Consider the following 20,739-nt stretch of genomic DNA (forward strand, 5'->3'; position numbering starts at 1 on the left):
TATTTTAATTTTTTACTACCCCATAAATGCACTCGAGACTTAATTTTTACTGAAAATGGTAAGTATCAACATTGGGTATATATGACTAAAATTTCAGAGCGATTCACTCAGTATTTTTCCAGAAATTTGAGAAAATGTCCAAACTCCTGAGTGGACACAGACTTTTGCGGCTATATAGTGTACATTTCCCTGCTCCCTCAATGTAGTAAATCTAGAAAAATTTAAGAGATCAAGAACTTACCTGGACATTTCAAATCAAATACAGTGTCATAAATGAGATTGCATAAAAGCTTGATATTATGTCTTGTCTTGCAACTGATTTCTATTGTGTCAATAACCCGAGGCAGGCCACATTTATCAGCATCAACAACATTTATGAACCTGTCACGAATCATCTGCTGCAGTTCCTCACTGTATGCAGGAGGAAACCTTTCTTTGACTAGATCATAATGAGTACCAACTATGATTACAGGAGCATTTGGAGCTCTTGCCTGTTCAAAGACATAAAGCAACATATTACTCACTACATTTGTGAACAATAGCTTTGCGTCTAAGAAAATTTTATTGATAACATGTTTATATTTATAATTTTCAAAAGAAGTTGACATAATACTTAAGGTGATGACAAAATAACCAGAATGTGATGCTCGTCCTAGTATGATACGATGTTCTTTACCTACCGAGCCTGGGGCGACCACCGATGGATGGAGCCTTCATTTCCCTCCCAACTCCACTGGTTGGAAATTGCCATATGGCGATATATGACCGGAGTCGGTGTGCAGTGAAGTAGTAGTATGATACAATCAAAAATTTGACAATAAATCATTGCATATTATAATTACAGTAAAACCTGTCTTCAACGGAATCGCAAGGGACCGAGATTTTTTTGTTGTACTCAGGTTTCCCCTTAATAGAGGTTCAATTGACATAATATGTAAAATTATTTAATGATCTCGAAAAAATTGAAATAAAATAAATTAATTGGAAAAAGTAAATAGTTTAAAAATAAAGTAATTATTAATTAGTAAGCAATAACTAATTATTAAAAATTTATCACCTGATATGATTATATTATTTATTAAAAATACACATATACTGCATTTACTTCAACGTTACACTATATACAGTCCATTATTGCATTCACTTTTCGAATCACCAAAAAATTAAAAACAGTAGCCTACAGTAAATATTTTCTTTTTTTTTCCAGTGGTCAACAAGTTTTCTGTATACAGTTCACACTCTTTGCCGCCTGACTTTTAGTAGATAAGGTTTGTTTTAGAAATCATATAAAAAATACTTGAGCTATTATGCTACAAAGCAAAATTTCTGCAGTTCTAGTAGGTTTTGTAAGTAGAAGGTTTTGACAGCATCTGCATAAAACTTCACCCTACACTGATTTTTTGAAAATGACGACATTCATCTCATCTTTATCCTCTTTTTAACTTTCTCTAAAATTTTCAATGAGAGTGTCTATATTTCTCGTGTCAGGTCCAGTTCGTACGTTGTCATCTATGTTTATACAATCCTCAGCACTACAATCATGAAAAGCAGCTTGCATGCAACTTTGTAAGTCCTGCATATATTTGAAAATTCAACCTTTGCACTGATTTCTCATGTAGAAAAACCTACTTTTCCTAAAGATTTTGTAAAAATTTCAGGAAGCAACTGTCTTACTACATATAGCTTATTAAAATCATAGCATCAAGTACAGAAACAGTTTTTGCTAATGTAGGGATGGATGATGCAGAACTCATATTGGCAAGTAGAGATTGCATAAAAAATTTCGGTAGAGCACTTCAACATTTTGTGTGAGTCCTTTGGCCTATTGGTTTGGGAAACATTCAGTGTTTGTATGAAATTTTCCTTTCAGTTTCCGTATTAGACAAGTTTCATTCAATCCAGGTTTTTTTAATGTGTATTTTAGCATTGAAATCACAGAACTAAGATTTTTTTCCCGTTGAATGCAGGTTTTTACTTAATACAGGTTCCCTTAAAGACAGGTTTTACTGTATTACATTTATTTTTTTTATTTTTTTTCATTGCAATTGAAGGTTTTCTTTTACGCATCTGCAATTTTCTATCTGAACAGTAGGATGAAGTTTCACTTAATGAAGTTTTCAGAATGGAAAAAAAAGTAAACAATATGAAAAAACTTAATAAATCAAAAGTGCATTAAATACATATGAGTACATTGACACGTACCTGTATGTTTACAAGCCATTGTAAGATTCCATCAACACCTCGCTCCCCATCCACAATTCGCCATAAGACAAGGTACAAAGATCTCTTAGATAAGAAATATTGATGTGTTGCATAATATTCTTTCTGAGAAAACAAAAACATTGCATGCATTGATTTTATACATAACTAATATATTTATAAATCAAAAAATAAATAAAAATTAAAATTAACGTGATAAAACATTATTTCAAGTTTTCATATTTAAACCGTCTATTGAAAAATAAAAATGTGTTTAAATTGGACAACCTGATACTATTAACCTTTTAAAGGCCAAATTAAGATTTGATTTGATTAATTTTTTTTGGTATTTCCTCTTCTGATCCTTGAGTTTAAAGATATCAACCATAAAATTCATGAAAAAATTTTTTCTTGTATGTTTTTTGGACTTGCCACTGTCCATAGAAACAACATTGAAATCAAAACAAAAAAAATTAAATTTTATTCTTCCTTAAAAAGAGGTGATTTAAAAAAATTTGCAGCATAAGAGCTAAATTGAATAAAATTTTTGTTTTGTAAATTAAGTTTGGAATCTCATGAATTAAGGAAAGAAAAAAATCAAGTGCTTTCATGTAAGAAAAATATTTTTTTCTAGTTAATAAAACTGATATTCCCAACTGGGAACATTGGCAGTTAAAAGGTTAAATGCAGGAGTGGCTTAAGTCAGGGCACAAAGGGGGAGGGTGCAGCGCACCAGGGCAGCAGGTTATAAGGGATGGCAACTTAGGCTTTAGTTAGACACCAAAATATTTTATCTTTTAAACTTTTTACTACCTGCCCACCAAAATCCCAAGTTCTGAAGACAACTGGTCCATGGCTAGAGTGTCCTCTTATTTTTTTTTCATAGATCCAATCACCAACATCAACACCTACAGTTGATATGTTGATTCCTTTTGGGGTCTTCAAGTTGATATTTTTATTTCCCATTCGTTTGGCCCAATGCTATAAGAGAAAAAATATGGAGTTTATATGTTAGGAATATTTACAAAAATTTAAAAAATACTTAGTTAGATCTGAATAATAATTTTTTTCACATATAGAAAAAAGTGGAAAAATATTTAATTAATCAAATTACCTCTGGTGGTTTTTTTCGATATGAACCGGTCCCTTCAAATCTCAATTGTTCCAGCAGAGATGTTTTGCCAATTCCTTCAATGCCAACTAACATCAGCTTGATTCTTGCATATGGTTTAGCACTATTTATTTTTAAAAAAAGAGAAACATGAGAAGCAGTACTTAAGACTAAATGTAATTTTACTATAAACAGCATAAAAACAAACATGAATTTTTAAAGAAATTTTTTTAATTAAAAAAAATGATACTTGAAGAAATTTTTCTGCTTCATCAAAATAAATATGTAAAGAAAATCTCAAACCGATTTTCAACTGTAAAAATATTTGGCTACCCCAGACCTTGTTCTTTGGGTTATAGGCAGAAAAATATTTGATACATCATGTTCTAGTATTGCTATCAAGCAGTAAAAAATTCTTTAGTTGCTCTTAGACACAGGTAAGAGGTTAAAAATTTCTACCTCCGTATATTTCAGATAATATTTCATAATAATATTCCTTTCTTTCTTTCAAACCAAGAACAACTCAGGTCTATCACCATCTATGGGGCATTTACTACCTAGTGAGCTGTGCCGGAAATGTAACTGTGTATGTACCTAACAGTCTGAGTGCAGATGTAGTGTTGTGTTTGATTTTTCAGTGCTGCCATCTATATTTCAGAAGTGAAGAGAGTGATGTGTTATGATTGAATTATATTTGTACTGTTTGTAGGTCTGTTGCTCTCTATGGCAAGACTTTTTAAAGGGGATATCGGCTCGCATTTGAGCCTTGAAGTTGGGAACCACAGAAAACCAACTTCAGCCGACCACCACTGTGGCGACAGTGGGGTTTGAACCCGGGATCTCGCGACGCGAGTCCGTCACTATGACTACTCGACCACCACAGTGGCATAATAATATTGCTGCGTGCCATAATAGTGGAAGTCTGGTCCTTTAATGTTCAATTCAATGCCTTCCATAATAATGTTCTCAGATAATTAAAGGGGTTGGCCGAGAATAACAGTCTATGGTATGCTCTGTTTTTTGAAAAATCAAATTTTTGACTGAATAAACATTGTATGTAGCTTCCACATCTGAAAACAATGACATGTCAGGGGGTGGTCAACTGCTGGCCCCAAACAAAATAAAAGTACCTCGTGTACCTTACTGCAGCTGAACATCATGTTGGCTCAAGAAAAGAAAGAAGTTGGCCACTCCTGACATAAGTAATGTCACTGCCATAGGAGTTTGATGGAATAACGGCCTATGTTACTTCCAGGCAAAATAATAAAAGTGTTTCGATAATTCAACAATGACTTTTATTGTGCATCCTCTAAAGTTAAAAAAAAGCCGCATTGACTGTTTATTCGGCTGAACGCTTCAATTGTTTTCATCTACGTAAAAACCTCAAAATGATATTTCTCATTTTCTACATCAGGAAAATTTATTACCCTGATTTTAATAATTATTTACAAATTAAAGAGAAAAAAAAAACATACTCTTCGAGAATGGACTTGAGGTATCCTATAACATCCATTGTTTTATACTTCTTGCTTTCTATCATGCTACGAAGAGGCTCACTCAAATTGCACATTCGAGTATTGAGATTCCACAACTTGCTCAGAAGTCCCATTTCAGGTGGAAGGTGGCAGATTCCCAAATTGCCACTCAAATTGAAAACTGAGAGGTTGCTAAGTTCAGATATAGCAGCAGGAACATCCTTGATGTTATTGTTACTAACATCTAGCATTGAAAGATTTGGAAAGAGTATTTTACTTCTGACTGATGTCTGACTGTCCTGTCAAAATGAGAGGAAAAAAATCTAAACCCTGTTTTTGACAGACATTTAAAATATATGCAGTGGATACACAATAACTTCACACCCCAAAAATATTAATAAACATGTCAGCTTAAGTGGATGTCAAGTCAGCAAGGTTTCATTTAATCTCACCCTCACAATTTTTAAATATCATTTATGCATGTACATGTATTTATATACAGGATGCGTAGATAACAAGGAGTATGTATGGTACTTTTTACTGATCAACCATTGATCCTAGAGGTATACTTCCAATTGGGAAAAGTATCCAAATAATGTGTGTGGCACTCAGAAGTGTCATTCCTGTTGCAAGGGATGTATAGTTATTAAAATAAAAATAACTTTTTATACGGACATCCAGTGCTAAAGAACTCAATTACAAAGTTGTCCTGATGCTGACAAAAAAAAATCCCACATTTCTAAGTACAATATTCACTGAGATATTCAAATTCGAAAAACAGAGGAAAGACGTTAACATTTTTATTTCAATAACTATACAATCCCTTGCAACATGAATGACACCTCTGAGTACAACACATTATTTTGATACTTTTTCTAATTGGAAGTATGCCTCAAGGGTCAATGGGTCACCAGTAAAATACCATATGCCCTGTTACCTATGCATCCTGTATATTTGAATAACTATGTATAAATTAACAAAAAAATATATATATATATTTGCAGTTTTTTTATGAGACGTTTCCAAGTAATTTTGAATGAGTGAAAAAGCATAAAGGCCAAATATCTGTTATTTGTGAATGAGCAGTGCAATTTTTGAAAATAAGAAAAACTTTCATATTTTTTAACTTGGAAGTTTCAATCTAGCTTGCTCAACCATCACTCGCTCAAAAATTGCAGCTATCATTCATGGATAATTGACGCCTATCTGTGATTTTTGTAGTAACCAGATCAAGTTTTTTCATTCCAAAGAGTGGGAACTGACCCTACCTTAAGGAGTGAGGAAGAATCTTTGACCAGAAGAAATTTTTTGAATACACTTCGTCGTGAACAATATTGTAAAAATTTATCAATTGGCCAATGCCTGAAAAATTTCACAAAAATTCAAAATTGTGATAACACAGAACAAATCGCAGTCGACTTAAGCAGAGGTTAGCCAACTTGTGTTGAGTAATAGAGGTGTAGTCAAGTTATTCGTGTGTCAATTTATTAAGGTTCTATTATATATATATTAATATTTCTGCGCATATGTGAATAAAAAAAAATTAAAAAATATGGCAGACTTGATATTTGAAAAATTATTTTTAATTTGCATGAAAAACTAAAATGTATTTTTCTACTTTTTTTTTTTGGCAAAGTGAATATGGATTTGATGATGATCATTTCAATAATAAAAATATTAAAATGATATGATGAGGACTCAACAAGCATACATTTTAAAAATCGTCAGGTGAACACACATATAGGTCCATAACCATGTATGCCAACCTTGGTACCAAGCCTCTCCATAGTGGCAATGTTTGCAGATGGGCTCTCTCCCCACCCAGTTTTTTTCCCTCATGACTATTTCGAAAATTCAAATCAATTCTTCAACTTGACCCTATCAGGCATTTACCCAGCTTTGACAAACATTTAAAGTAGCCTTTTGTTTAAGTTTGAGCCTGTTTGCCATAAATATTCCTCATGAAATCAATGAAAGTTCTTTGATTTTTTTAGAACAGGATGCTATCACTGCTTTGTTATCAACCTCCCTCTTCTGCTTTCTGTGTAGAAAATTATCCATGAAAAATGTTCTGAAAGAACGTGGATAAATTATTAAACTTCTGCTCAAACTTTCAAAGATTCCATAGTAGTTGGCAAGTATGCATAACCCAATTATACTATTGATTAGTATAATTTTTTGTTGATGTGTCTATCAAATATAAAAAAAAGAATTGATGGTTTATTTGTTTAGTTTTTTTACAAATTTTATACTTAATTATAAACTCAAATTTTCTACCAATTTCAAATTAACGTACCCTTCCAGTAGATGGAATTGTTTCAAATGACTCTTGTGACATTGCATCTTCTTCTTCAAAGTCATCTTCTTCTATGGAAAGAACTAGCCTTTCTAGTTGGTTGTCAGCTAATATAAGTGTCCTTAAATTTTCAAGTCTTGTATGACGTCGATGCACACAGCAAGGTCCGCCAAGGGATTTCATTGATCCCCAAGAATGAAGGGAAGGAGACTGTGTTCGACCTAATATAATGAAAATTAAAAAAAAAAATGAATGTATATACTCTGATTTAGAACATAAAGCATTTTGATAATAAACATATATAAGTATACACACTGATTTATTTCATATTTTCTGATAACAAAATAAATGTCAATGCTCTACTGAAGTTTTGTACCTGTCAATGAAAACTAATTGAAGCAAACATACAGAATAAACAACAGTGATGCATTATCCTTCAGCTTAAAAAAATTCCAACTTTGTCTTCCACTTTTGATTTTATAGTTTACAATTGGGAAAATATTTAAAAACATGTTAAATGAGGAATTCTTATTTTGGGGCGAGTTGCGGTATAAAATTTTTCAAGCAGTCAATATTGATAGTTTATTTTTTGAAAATTTCCATACAATATGATGTTGATCACCCATAGATGATTAAGCAATTTAAGGGTTAAATAAAATATCCCCTGTGTTACAAATTCATAAGTTCATTTAAATTTGGGATAGAATATTTATAAAGGTACGTAGGTGAACATTAATGAACTATACACTTGTATATGCTGTATAAAAACAAATTTCTGATAACAGTAACATATTTTGAGGTCCCCAAAATACTTCTAAACATAGCTAAAATTGTTTCTTGTTCCAAGCATTTTGGATTGAACCTATATATATGTTGAATGCTGACAAAAATGCGTGAGAAAACAATAAACAATGGAAGAACATTTCATAAACAAGAAAATCCAGACAGTGTTTCTTTATTAAATAAAACCTATTCTTACTGGCTGCAGAAAAGTCTGTGGTTTTTGCTTTTCCTGTTGATGAATCCCACTGGTTATAGCAACCACCACCATCAAGAGTGATGTCAGGATCAATGCGGCGAAGTGAAGGCCACGTTTTAATGTGGTTATGGGAGATGTCTAAATGCTTTAGGCATGCTGGGTAGCTACTAACTGGTCCCATAGCCGATAAACGGTTATAGCTGATGTTGAGACGAGCAAGGTTAGTAGCAAAACATGCTAGTATAGGAGGAACCTCTTCATATGCATTATGAGCCAAATTAAGGGCAACCAATTGACACTGTTGATTCTTGTCCATTTCCCCATCCAATGAAGACTCAATAATCTGAAGGGAAAAAACAATATTTGTGATTTTACTTTCCAGATATTTTCAGAAATGTGTAAAAAATTTTAACCATGTATATGAGTTTCATGTTTGAAAACAGTGTGCAAAGTGTAAACAATACAATGCTTATAGCAGACTATGCTGACTAAAGCAATAATACAAATATTCCAAGACATAATAATCTGATTGATTTCTGAAATAGACAGTTTAATAATCAAGATATTAAAAATGTTTTTTTTTAAACTGATAAGAGCGCAAAGTAAATGCATAATTGGGGGAGGCTGTTACAGCTATGGTTAAACAGTCAGTTTTATTTGGACAATATTGGCTATGGAGCCATGGTCCAGGCAGAACTGAACCAGATACATTCGATGCTTGTTATGATAGCCCCCATGTTATAGCGGCCATTCCATTACAATGACCGGTAGAATAAGTCCCAAATGTTTTCATGGAACTGTGGCATATGCAAATAGCTGTGCTGTGACATGCACATCTGGCGTTGTAGTCCACCTTCATATAAACCACAATCAACCTTGAAGTAAGGCTTCTCTTTACCTCACTCTGTCTATAGTCATCACATCCTCACTGGTCATGCTGATGATCTCGATTCTGAATTTTATGTAAATAATTGTGATCTAATATTTAATCACTCAATGTTTAATTGTTAATAGTTTAATAAATAGTTAACTCTTCAGGTTCATGCTTTCAATATGAAATCGTACATCATACCCACCAGAGAATGACTATCATATACGTTCTACTTTCAATATAAAGGCCCTCCCGATATAACGTCAATTTTCGATGGGATAAAAGGGATTGTCATATCGAACATCGACTGTATTTTGTTTATACCTACAGTAGACATCTTCAATGGCAACGAAGTAATCTTCTCAGCTTACCAGATATAACAGAAGCCAAAGTTTCCATAGTATTCATTAAATACTTTGGTCACATTTTTTTGCTTCGGTTGTAAGTTGAAGAGATCACTTTGCCCCCACTGAAGATGTTACCATAGGTGTAGACAAAATGTTTGGTTCAATTACACCTGACTACAGCTTTTTTTGTCTAGAAGATTCTTCCAATGACACCTGCCATAAAAGATTGCGTTCTTAGTCTGTTTTATTTTTTTTCTTAGGTTTTATTTTTATGTTTTATTTTTATAAAAAAATCCCACATCCCACACAAAAATTATCAGTTAATTACAATTTATAGATTTTTGTAAACTTTTTTTACACATTTTCCCAAATAAATATTGGGAATTTCAAGATCCTAACCATTTTCCTCATTCAAAAAACAGTAAAAAAGTAAACTGTAACAAAAATAGCTTGAATAATTACACTCGAATACATTTTTTCAACTCTAAGATAATTTTTTTTTCTCCTGTTGATGAGATATTTAAATAATTTAACATGAAAATACAGATTGACAATAAAAAGGTATCAGAAGATAAGACTCTCAAACATTGAAAGTAAAAAAAATATTCTTGCTATAAGAAGTTTGAAGCCAGAGTGTTTTGTTTTTAATTTCATAAACTTTAACATCAAACTATCCTACTGAATGTCAAAATGTTAAATACAACTAACCTTGACTGATTGGCTCCAAAGATTGTGATGTAATAATTCTTGTTGTTTCATGTCTAGATTAGTTTTTTCTTTAGGTGTGTTCTCAGTTTGGGTGTCCTGGTAAGGTGGAGCACCAACAATGGGTGAACCTTCAGCTGAAGCGATATCAGCTGTTGCACGTCTTGGACTGGAATCAGTTGATGGAATGCTGCCATCTTCAGAAATATTTCCTGCAAGTCTAGATGCAGATACTGAACGTACTGGTGGAGGTCTTGCCGGTAAATCATGGAGCATATTCAAAGATAAATTCAATTCTCTTAGCTTCGGAGCTGACCATATTCTGAATGGAAGAACTTGCAACTTGTTATTAGATAAATCCAACACTACTAATGATGGAAGAGCAAATAAACACTGGGGTACATTATCAAGCCGGTTATCATGCAAATGTATTTCCTCTAGAACAGGACAGCACCATCCATTTTGTGACACAATATGATGAGACTTCCCTTTTGTTAAAGGAACAGGAGAACTATTATCTGGTTCAGGTAATTTGAAGATTTTGTTCTGGGCTGCATTCAGTTGTCTAAGGGAAGCCATTTGAAAAATACACATTGGTAGCTCAGTTAGTTGGTTGTTAGAAATATCCAATCTTGTGATTGCCATAAGAGCAGTGCTCTGGCTTCGAGGAGTTAGTTTAAGTTTCACATTATGGGCTAAACTAGCATTTACCAGCCATTCCTCTCGTATGTAGAGAAGACATTTTTGTCCATGCCAGTTCACCATCACAGGGGTTGTTGGAAACATAGAACTAAATGTGACACTTCCCAATAATCCACCCAGATGTGTTGAGGGAATGATTTCCAAAGCTTTTTTATTTATTTTAAACTCTGGATCTTGATAAGCTTTGAGGGTAAGCAGCTTTGACGCAATATACTCATCATTGCTATTGCTTGCAACCTTTAAAGCCTGGCAGTTGTCATCACGGGCACCATATCTTACCAGACAATCAACCATGTTAACATCCCTATTTTTGCAAGCTTCAACCAAAGCAGCTGAAGTTGAACCAATGCATTCTTCAGATGAAGTGGCTCTGTTAAGTTCTTCAACTGACTGCTTAATCACAAGGTTTGGGTTGGCACCATTCTGAAGGAGTAAAGATACTATGCTATGAAATCTCTTTTTCACAGCAGTATGCAATGCAGTTTCTGTATTGTTATTGCAATACAAATCCAAGTCAACTGGATTAATTTCTGCTTCTGTCTCTTCATTTGATGGCTCAATACCATTATTGAGACTCAGTTTTGAAATAACACTTTGGATTCCACTTGATAAGCGTCTTCTGGCAGGGCTGATGTTTATTCCACTTTGCCTCGGTTCTTTTTTCTGCCTCTCATCTGCTTCAGCCACTTCTTTAGGTTGAACTTTTTTAGCAGTTACTCTGAATTTTAGAATGGCATCTACAATTCGCTGATTTCCAACAAAGCATGCAACATAAAGGATAGACTGTTCTGTCACATCTTTAGCATTCACATCAAAAGGGAACATATACTCCCACTGTTCAGCTTTATCAGTGAATCTCTTCATCACAGATGAAGGGTACTTGAATTTTAAGAGAAGATCTAAAACAGCAACGTGACCATTTATAACGGCTGCGTGAATTGGAAGCCATTTCTCTACAGTCTGTATGGCAACAAGTTCAGGGAATTTCTGCAAAATTAGTGCTAAAATTATTACTAAATTCATAATAATGAATTTTCCAACTTTAGTAGCTATAGTGAACATGCACAGTGATAATATAAAATAAATTTAAAAGCAACAAACTGAAATATATTATGACAAAGCAAAAACAATTGTGATTACATCAATAATAAACAAAGAATAAAAAGTGATTACTTTAGCAAAAAAGGTGAACTGAACAAGTGTAAAAAAAACTAATAATTTTTTTGCATATTAAGTAAGAAAACAATTTTTTTTAAATATAGAAATATGTTAATCACCATCATTTCAAAAAATTTTATAGTAAAAAATATTCAAGCTTTTCTATGAACTATTTATAATTTATTGTTTTTGAGGAAACATACTTTTAGAAGAATTTCAGCAATTTCCTTCCTTCCATAATAGCATGCTATGTACAAGGGAGAATACTTTGTCACTGGGTGGATTCTTCCATCAGCAAGATTTTCTAACAATAATCTCACAATTTCTTTTTGACCCTCCTCACAAGCTCTAAAATTTCATGGGAAAAAGTGGAAAAAATTTTTAGAGCTGTACATAGCCACATTATGGTAATTTTTTTACTTATTATCATACCTCGATTGAGGAAAAAAGATATATGCTGAAGGGAGGAGGGATAACATTGATTGATGTATGTGTGTGTGTGTGATGATGTTATTATAATTACCTAGATACATAATATGAATAATCCGAAATACAAAAATTTGTGGGTGTGTCAGTATTATATATGTTATGGTAAAGGCCAGAAGACTGGTAAAATCTCGAATTTACCGGTAAGACCTAGGTTTTACCATAGCGAGTTGGTAAAAGCTCGAAATACGTGGGTGAAAACATTTCCATTTCTCATTTTTACCAAGTCATACTGCTTTTTTAATGTTAACTTATTAGTTTCTGCGGCTTATAAATTAATGAATAATTGTAAAAACTCACTAATTATAATTATTAATTAACAAATGAATTAACTAACCAACATGAACTTATTAGTTTCACAATAATTAATTGATTCATTAATTTACTTTGAACAGCAAAAGCCTGTTTTTAATGAATCAATTAAAAGTAAACTTTTTGTTTTGTCATATGTCCCACATTATTTTTAATTAACTTAGCTAATTAAATAATTAATAACTGACCATAATAATAAATTAGTAAAACATTAATAATGATTAAAAGTAACTACAATTATTAATTAATAATTACTGTATAATTATTAATTAAAAATGGGTATTTTAGTTTACTCCGAACAGTATGAAGTAAGTTACGAACAGTAAGTCAATTAATTCATAAATTTATGATTTACTTACATAGTTAGTATCAGGAACTGACAAGTTCATGTTGGTTAATTAATTAATTTGTTAATTATTAATCAATTGCAATTACTAGATAATTATAATCATCAGTTAATTAATAAGCAGCAAGAACTGATAAGCTGATGATGGTTTATTAATTCATTAAAAACAGTCTTTGACTTCGTCAAAGTCCGAAATGAAACCATTTACAAGAGTATTTCAGGCTTTTACCAAATTGCCTTGGTAAAACCTATGTCTTACCGGTAAATTCTAGGTTTTACTGGTCTTCAGGCTTTTACCGTAACATACATGTATGTGTATACCGGGTGCATAGTTAACAGAGCGTGACATTTTATTGGTGAACCATTGACCCTAGAGGCACACTTTCAATTGGAAAAAGTATTCAAATAACCTGCAGCATTCAGATATGCAATTCATGTTGCATGGGATTGTGTGGTTACTAAAATAATTATTTTTTTTTTATAAGGACACCCTGTGTTCAAAAACCCAATTAGAAAGTTACTGCCCTGTCTCTCTTGATGCAAAAAGAAAAACCATTTCAATTTTTAAGTGCAATATCGGCTGAGATATTCGAATTTAAAAAATGGAGGACACATTTAAAGTTGTTTTTTTCCCAACTTTCCTTTGTTTTTCGAATATCTCAGCCAATATTGCACTTGAAAACGATAAAATATTAAACGATTAAATGTTTTTTTTTTGCATCAGGAGAGACAGGGTAGTAACTTTCTAACTGGGTTTTTGAGCACAGGGTGTCCATATAAAAAGTTAATTTTTTATTTTAATAACTATACAACCCGTTGCAACATGAATGACATACCTGAATAATACACACTGCTTAAATACTTTGGAAGTATGCCTCTAGGATGAACGATTCACCAGTAAAATACTATAAGCCTGTTACCTATGTGTGCACCCTGTATATATATACTTTAATATATACATTTTATATTTTCATATTTAAACATTTAAATTAATGTTAGATATTAAGTATTATTTGTATCACTAGTGAAACCTCACTCAAACTATACCAGATGCAACGATACAGATACAATGATAAATCCCTCACCAATATTTTTTTAGGAAAGTTTGAAATAGCTACAACAATATTTTTCATATTTTGCTCAAAATCGCCTTCAATATATTTTTAAATTCGTCACTAGTGATTGTTATTTCAAGTGTTAATGAAGTTGCCATGAAGCTACTTTTTGTGTAGTACATAAAAGAGTTGTGCAGTAAACTACTTTACAGGGCAAAACAACTAACTCAATTTTATTTCAGGCAATGAATTACAATTTTTTGCTGTAATAACACTCATAAATACATTTTATGGTGGTACTAACAACACTAATTTAGAATAGATGCCAACAACATAAATTTGGGGGCACCTTATGATAATGCTACCTTGCTACCTTTCAATATTTATTTATTTATACAATATTGTTGGCCCTAGGCCTATACAAGAGAATGTGGTTGAGTGGGACATAGATATTGTTTGATATTGTGCAAAAAACTAGTGACAGTGGGGGAGTTTACAATAGAACTGGGGAGTTTGTTCCATTCACCAATGGTACAAGGAAAGAAGCTGTATTTAAAACAGGCAGCAGAAGCGAAAATTGGTTTTATTTTAAGGGAATGGTCAAGTCTTCTGAAGATGTAGGATGGTTTGGCTAGAATACCGGAAGTATGAAAGTTATGATGACCATGATAGACCTTATAAAACATGGTTAATCGAGAAATAAGATAAAGAGTAGAGAGGGGAGAAGATTACATTTGTTTTCAAGTTGGAACAAGACAAAGGATGATGAGCAGTCGTGGATGAAGTGAGTGGATTTATTTTGGAAATAAATTTAGAGTGGAATGTTTGAGGTTTCTGCGGAGGAAGAAAAGTTTGTTGAGACATTTTTGGAAGACATAATCATCATGTTTGTTCCAGCGTAGATCAGATGAGATCATTGATTCAAGTTTTTCTATGTTATTGGAAGTGTAGGGGTCCCAGATTTCAGCGACATAGGAGAGTATGGGAGAGATGTAAGTTTGATAGCAGAGCAGTCTGATATCCCGAGTGGAATACTTGAGGTTTCAGCGGAGGAAGAAAAGTTTGTTGAGACATTTCTGGAAGATGTAATCAGCATGTTTGTTCCAGTGTAGGTCAGTTGAGATCATGACACTAAGGTATTTAATTTCAGAAACTTGGGATATGGTTAAATTATCGATTGAGTAAAAGTATTCAAGAGGAACTAATTAATGGGTAACTCGCATGAAAACAGTTTTTGAAGTATTGATAGGCATCTGCATAGTGAACACCAGTCTGAGATAGAAGCCAGATTATTTTGGAGAAGTTATTGATCAGACTGTTGGTGAATGATGCGGTAGATAACACAGTCATCAGCAAATAATCTAGTGGTGCAGTTGAGTGTTTGAGAGAGATCATTAATGTAAATCAAGAATAATAACGGAAAGAGGACCGATCCTAGAGGGATACCAGACGTTACGGAGGCTAATGGGGAGTTATGATCTTTAAAATGGACAAACTGGTTACGATATTTTAGGAAAGCCTCCACCCATTTAAGCAATTGAACGTCGAGGCCAAGATTTGAGAATTTAAGGAAAAGTTTTGTTGTGGGGGAACTTTACTGTAAGCTTTAGAGAAATCAAGAAAAATTACATCAGTTTGAAGTTTTTCTCCCGAGAGGTCGTAGAAGGGGCTTTTCTAAAGCTATGTTGATTGGGGAAAAGAAAGGTGATGGAGTCTAAATGGGATAGCAATAACCTCTCAACAACAATATTTTTTTTCTTAGTTTGCAATCGTTATAATGAGGTTTCACTGTATTTGGTATATAAACTTCATTTACTTGATAGATTATGACTTAAAATGCAATAGAGTCAAAAATCCTCAATCAAGTTAAAAATTTGAAAAATAATATTTTTGTCCCCTCATAAAATCAGCTAAACTAACTCACTTGAACAACAAAGTACTACAGCCATTTGGAGTGCTGTTTATAATAAGTTCTGTCTCTCTTCCTAAGTGTGAAATCAGCTCTTTTGCTTTAACAACATCACCTTTGCTGCATGCTTCCCACAAAGCTGTTTTGAGAAGAAAGAAAAGACAAAACAAAAAAGCATGTGCATGTGTAGACATTATTTCAATAATTTTAATATGGGCTGCAGGTTAATGTAAATTTAATATTGATTTCTTTCATTCAAAAAATTTATAATAAATTTCTCAGGAAAAACTTCATTAAGTTTGATATTACCGAAAGGCTAAAAGCTCTACATTTTTATTTTGACTAAAGCATACTAAAAAACTTTTGAATTCCTTACCAACATGAAGCTCTTCTCGGTGCTCTGCTCGATCATCTGTAAAAAAAATCGAATAGACATTTAAAAACTCAACTTTCATATAAGTGAATATCCCATGCAACAAAATCATTTTTGCGTGAAAAAATTATTCAATTTGTGTATTTCATGTTCTAACAACATTATAGCTGACAAACTGAAATAAATTGAACAATATTAAAAAAAAAATCATGAATAACAGCGTGTATGATGCATATGCTGCATGTTGATATATTTACAAGTCTATCAGTATCTTTACCATAATCAAATCAAAACGGAAAATACTTGAAGTCATTGAATAATGCAAATTTCGTAGTCTAAATTTCGTAGCATAATATATTAACTATAAGAAAATAACAATACAGACTATAGCAAAATATTATTTAAAAAAAGAGAAGTAAACTTCATAGATAATTTAAAAAAAATTGCAATATTCATGAGGAACACTGTATGGTTTTATGAGGAACTGACCATTTAACTTGTTGGATTCCTCGGAATTCAGTAGTTCAACTGATGCTTCAGGGCAAACTGCAATGCCCAATTCTTCCTGAGAACGGTAAAGCCAAGCATATCGCTTCATTGAAAGCATATTCATGGAACTCACTGATGAATACATGGCATAAAATGAGGTAGAAATTCGAATACAGAAACATATGACGTTTCCGTGGTTCAAGTCGAGTGATAAATATCGAGCAAATAACAGTAGCAGGTGCTTGAATCAATCGAAAGTTAGTCGTGGTGCCGCTTGAGAACCGTTTTCCTGGTTACAGCCCACTCAATAGTTGAAGGCTTCGACTGGATATGGGGAAGAAAACAGTGCGAGGAGACGGCCGACCGAACAGCGAGCACAAGCTGAACCCAGTTGCCGCGAAGCCACACGAGATCTGCCGGTGCCTCCACAGAGGAGTAAAAAAAATCAGTTTCAATTTGTTAAAGAAAGGAAAAACGGATCGACGGTCAATTACAAATTTTGAAGGCGAAAAAAAACCACCTGTTTATTTTTTCTGCTGATCTTTCTTCGTGTGGAACACCGGTAGATTGGCATTGGAAGCACAGGACGATTTTCAAAGGAGATGAAGATGAAAACATCGGGGGGAAAAAAGATTTAACAAAAATAATTAAATAAAACTGAGGTAAAAAAATGTGATAAAAGGCTTCGTGAAGCCCCATCAAGTTCCTTCCCAAAAAGTGTTATCTATAATATAAAAAAAAGTCGAGCATATTATGTCAATAAGAGCAGGAAAGGAAAAGAATAAAACAAAAATGTGAAAGGAAAATCAAAACACGTGATACGCATCACATGTATCTGATGATCGCGCAATACCTTCAGCTGAAAGTTTTCGTTGCTTCCAGCCACACTAAAGGGGCAGAATTTCCAGCCTAGTGTGAATAAATCCCAGCAAAACGCAAATATATTGCGTATTATATAAAAACAAATGAACGTGTTTTTAAATGCTGATTAAATTGTGTATGCGCTAGACCAGTAGTTTTCAACCCTGGGCACGACTACCTAGATAACCTACAGTGCCATGTGCAATTTAGGAGGTCATCCCCTGGCCCGACTTGGACCCCTAGCGGTCATGGGATATTCTGGGAGGGGGGGGGGCAAGGGTGAAAGTCAGGTGAAAGGGGAGCCACGACAAGTCATGAAGAGGGCCACAAAGAGCTGTGAAGAAATACAGCTTTCAAGTGCAATATGGTGGAAAAAATGTGTCTATTTTCGGAATTCAGCAGAGCTGTCCATATCAGCAGCAATCAATCAGCAGTGCTGATTCTGCACCTGCCCAGGGTAGGTGCAGACCAGGGGTGCCAGAAATTTCGTTCGGGGGGAGTGACCAAAGTGATAGAGCAATAGATTTGGTCATCTTTTTTTCTGTTTTCAGTCATTTCCTCACGTTTCTGGGGGGACCAGACGTCCAAGCCCCCCCCTTCCCCCCTCGCTACGTTACGGTCTTGGTGATGGGTCAGGTTGGTTACGATTAATTGTAGAGGTTCGTTGGATCGTTTCGCATTTTACACAGACTATTTTTCCCATATAATTCGGCTCTTGATAGGAATGATCAACATTCCTTTCTGGATCCCGTGCCTGGTCCAGAGTTTGAGATCGATATTATTCATAAAATTTTTGTACATTGTATATTTAGTTTTGACTAAATTCAGTTCAATAAGTAGAAATGGTCTCGCTTCTGGATGGAAATAGGAGACCATGAGCTGAAAAAGGTTGAGAAACACTGTTCTAGACTAGTGTTACCCAGAGTGGGTGATATCGCCCTCGAGGTGGGTGGAAAGGATTGGGGTGGGCAACAGATACAGAATGGGAAGGTATAGGTTAATGCGATGGGAGAGCTGGATATTTTTTCTCAGAAAAGGGTAGGTGTTCTGTATAAAAGGCAAAAGAAACAAGAGAAAAATTTCAAAGTTTTCGTTTGGGAATTTTTCACGGCAAAATACAGCATAACATTAAAGTTAAACGGCTGATTTTTTCAATATTTTTTCTAATATTTCACAAGGAGGAAGATGCAACCAACGATAGAAATTATACCAAGAGAGCTCATCCACGAATATATAGAAATCTTCATAACATCTCCAAAATTATTTACAAAACAATGCCGCGGAACATACCTTCAAGGGATCTAAAACGAAATCTCTTCCTGTCTAAAGCACCACCAGTTGATATTAAAAAGGGACAGGATGAATATGTAAGCTATAGTTCCTCTTCAGGGAACTTCAAATGCCAGACAAACAATGACATTAGAAGAAGACGCTAAGAAATGCACAAAATAAAATGACAGCACGTGCAAAATGCATCGAACCGTGACCCGTGACATATCATGCACAATATTATTGTAGCCAAACAAGCGAGTTTTTAAAAGGCCTTTTCTTCTACCTCATGTAGTTAGGAAGATTTGGATGATTATATACATCTCTACAACAGACTCTCCCCCACCCCTTCTTCCTTTATCATTTCTGCTTTAGGAACCGTAGCTTTCACAAATATTTTGAATATTTAAGCTAATATTGTATTGAGAAAACATCAAAAGATGAAAGAAAAGGAGTTATCGGCACATATTTTTGCGAATGCTTATAAGGGTGATGAAACTTAAAAATGAACTGGCTTAAAAACAACGGGCATAGCATTCGGTATAATAAAACGACAATCACAAAAGCAGGATAAAAAAAAAATTATCCTCGATGCCACCTGAGTAAGCATTTTTCAGTCAAGTATCAACATTAAAGCCCATAAAATAAAGGGCCCGACTTCCACATGGAAGGGCCCTTGAAGCAGAGTGAAGCATTGGAGGGGGCTCACAAATACGGTCACAGATGTTTGTTAGTCAGAGAATACATGTGCAGTAACTTGAGGGGTCTCCAATATTGTAAGAACTTGAACAAATCCTCCACTTACCCCTGCAGAAATCAATCCCAGAATATATATAAGTACAACATATTTTAAGAAAGATAAAAATTTACTTCACGAAAATATGCAGGATAAAAACTTGAATCCGTTTCACCTCAAATAACTCGTAAATGGTTGGCTATAGAAATGTACTTTCAATTTAAAAAAAATATTTAACCCTTTCTATAACGCCGTGGGAAATACACTTCTCACAAAATTTATCAATTTTTAAATGTCCACTGTAAGCTATTTTACCATCTCTCTCAAAGTTTTTTATGATTTCTTTTTTTAAATCAATCTCAATCCAAAAAATATTTTATGCCATTACTAGTAAAAAATTACCCCTTAACGGGTTAAATAACGTGTCTATCTTAGATGCGTCATTTATTTTAACGAAGGGTAAATATAATGTACATATAAAAATTATATGTACCGAGATACTAAATTTAATTTATGGTTTCCCTGTCTTCTTACTTCCAATTAGAAAATTGTATAGCCAATCAATTAGAACATATAGGGCTGTTCATAAAATAAATTACACATCTGAGAAGGGTACGTTATTTAAATACTTTTTCCCACTAAAAACATGTTTCTATAGCCAACGGATTACAAGCTATTTAAGGTGAAACGGACTTGAGTTTTCAACCTGTATACATATTTTATATCATTTTTTTTTTCACAAAAGAAAAAAAATGAGGAAAAATATGTAGTTTATATTTGAGTTAAAGACTAGTTTTTAAGCTTCGTGTCCGGATCGCGTTCTTGATAACTGCGAGATTTTCGACTATGTCACACCCTCATATTTGCCCATTTTTGATGGTTTAAATCTTCGGGAGATTAAAAGAAACAATAATTATACGGTCATTTTATTCAACATACTGGATTTTTTTTTCGTGACATTCGGTTTCAAAACACGTATAGTACTAGGTCACGGCATACAAGAAAAACAAGCAGCATATTTAATAGTCACATTTAAGAAAGATGGTGATCATATGTGCCG

The 20,739-nt window shown here is 33.6% G+C and overlaps 1 protein-coding gene across 3 annotated transcripts in view; it reads right to left on the bottom strand.

The window, feature by feature from the left end:
* Lrrk (Leucine-rich repeat kinase) overlaps positions 1-20,739 on the bottom strand; it is an 86,855-nt gene that overhangs the window by 32,956 nt on the left and 33,160 nt on the right. For 2 of the 3 annotated variants that reach the window (XM_089244487.1, XM_089244486.1), the window contains exons 6-16: positions 16,328-16,363; positions 15,967-16,090; positions 12,047-12,191; positions 9,987-11,672; positions 8,061-8,403; positions 7,082-7,302; positions 4,786-5,084; positions 3,314-3,434; positions 3,013-3,180; positions 2,203-2,325; positions 242-491 (exon numbers count right to left, since the gene is read on the bottom strand). In XM_089244487.1, the coding sequence (XP_089100613.1) occupies positions 242-491; positions 2,203-2,325; positions 3,013-3,180; positions 3,314-3,434; positions 4,786-5,084; positions 7,082-7,302; positions 8,061-8,403; positions 9,987-11,672; positions 12,047-12,191; positions 15,967-16,090; positions 16,328-16,363 (3,516 nt within the window). Of the gene's footprint in view, positions 1-241; positions 492-2,202; positions 2,326-3,012; positions 3,181-3,313; positions 3,435-4,785; positions 5,085-7,081; positions 7,303-8,060; positions 8,404-9,986; positions 11,673-12,046; positions 12,192-15,966; positions 16,091-16,327; positions 16,364-16,813; positions 17,226-20,739 lie in introns of those variants that run through there. The other variant, XM_089244489.1, reaches the window with a different exon arrangement.

The sequence above is a fragment of the Pholcus phalangioides genome, unplaced genomic scaffold (assembly GCF_987345545.1).
Source record: "Pholcus phalangioides strain wild (caught in Gottingen) unplaced genomic scaffold, Ppha-v1.0 ptg000015l_1, whole genome shotgun sequence".
In the NCBI taxonomy this organism is placed as follows: Eukaryota; Metazoa; Arthropoda; class Arachnida; order Araneae; family Pholcidae; genus Pholcus; species Pholcus phalangioides.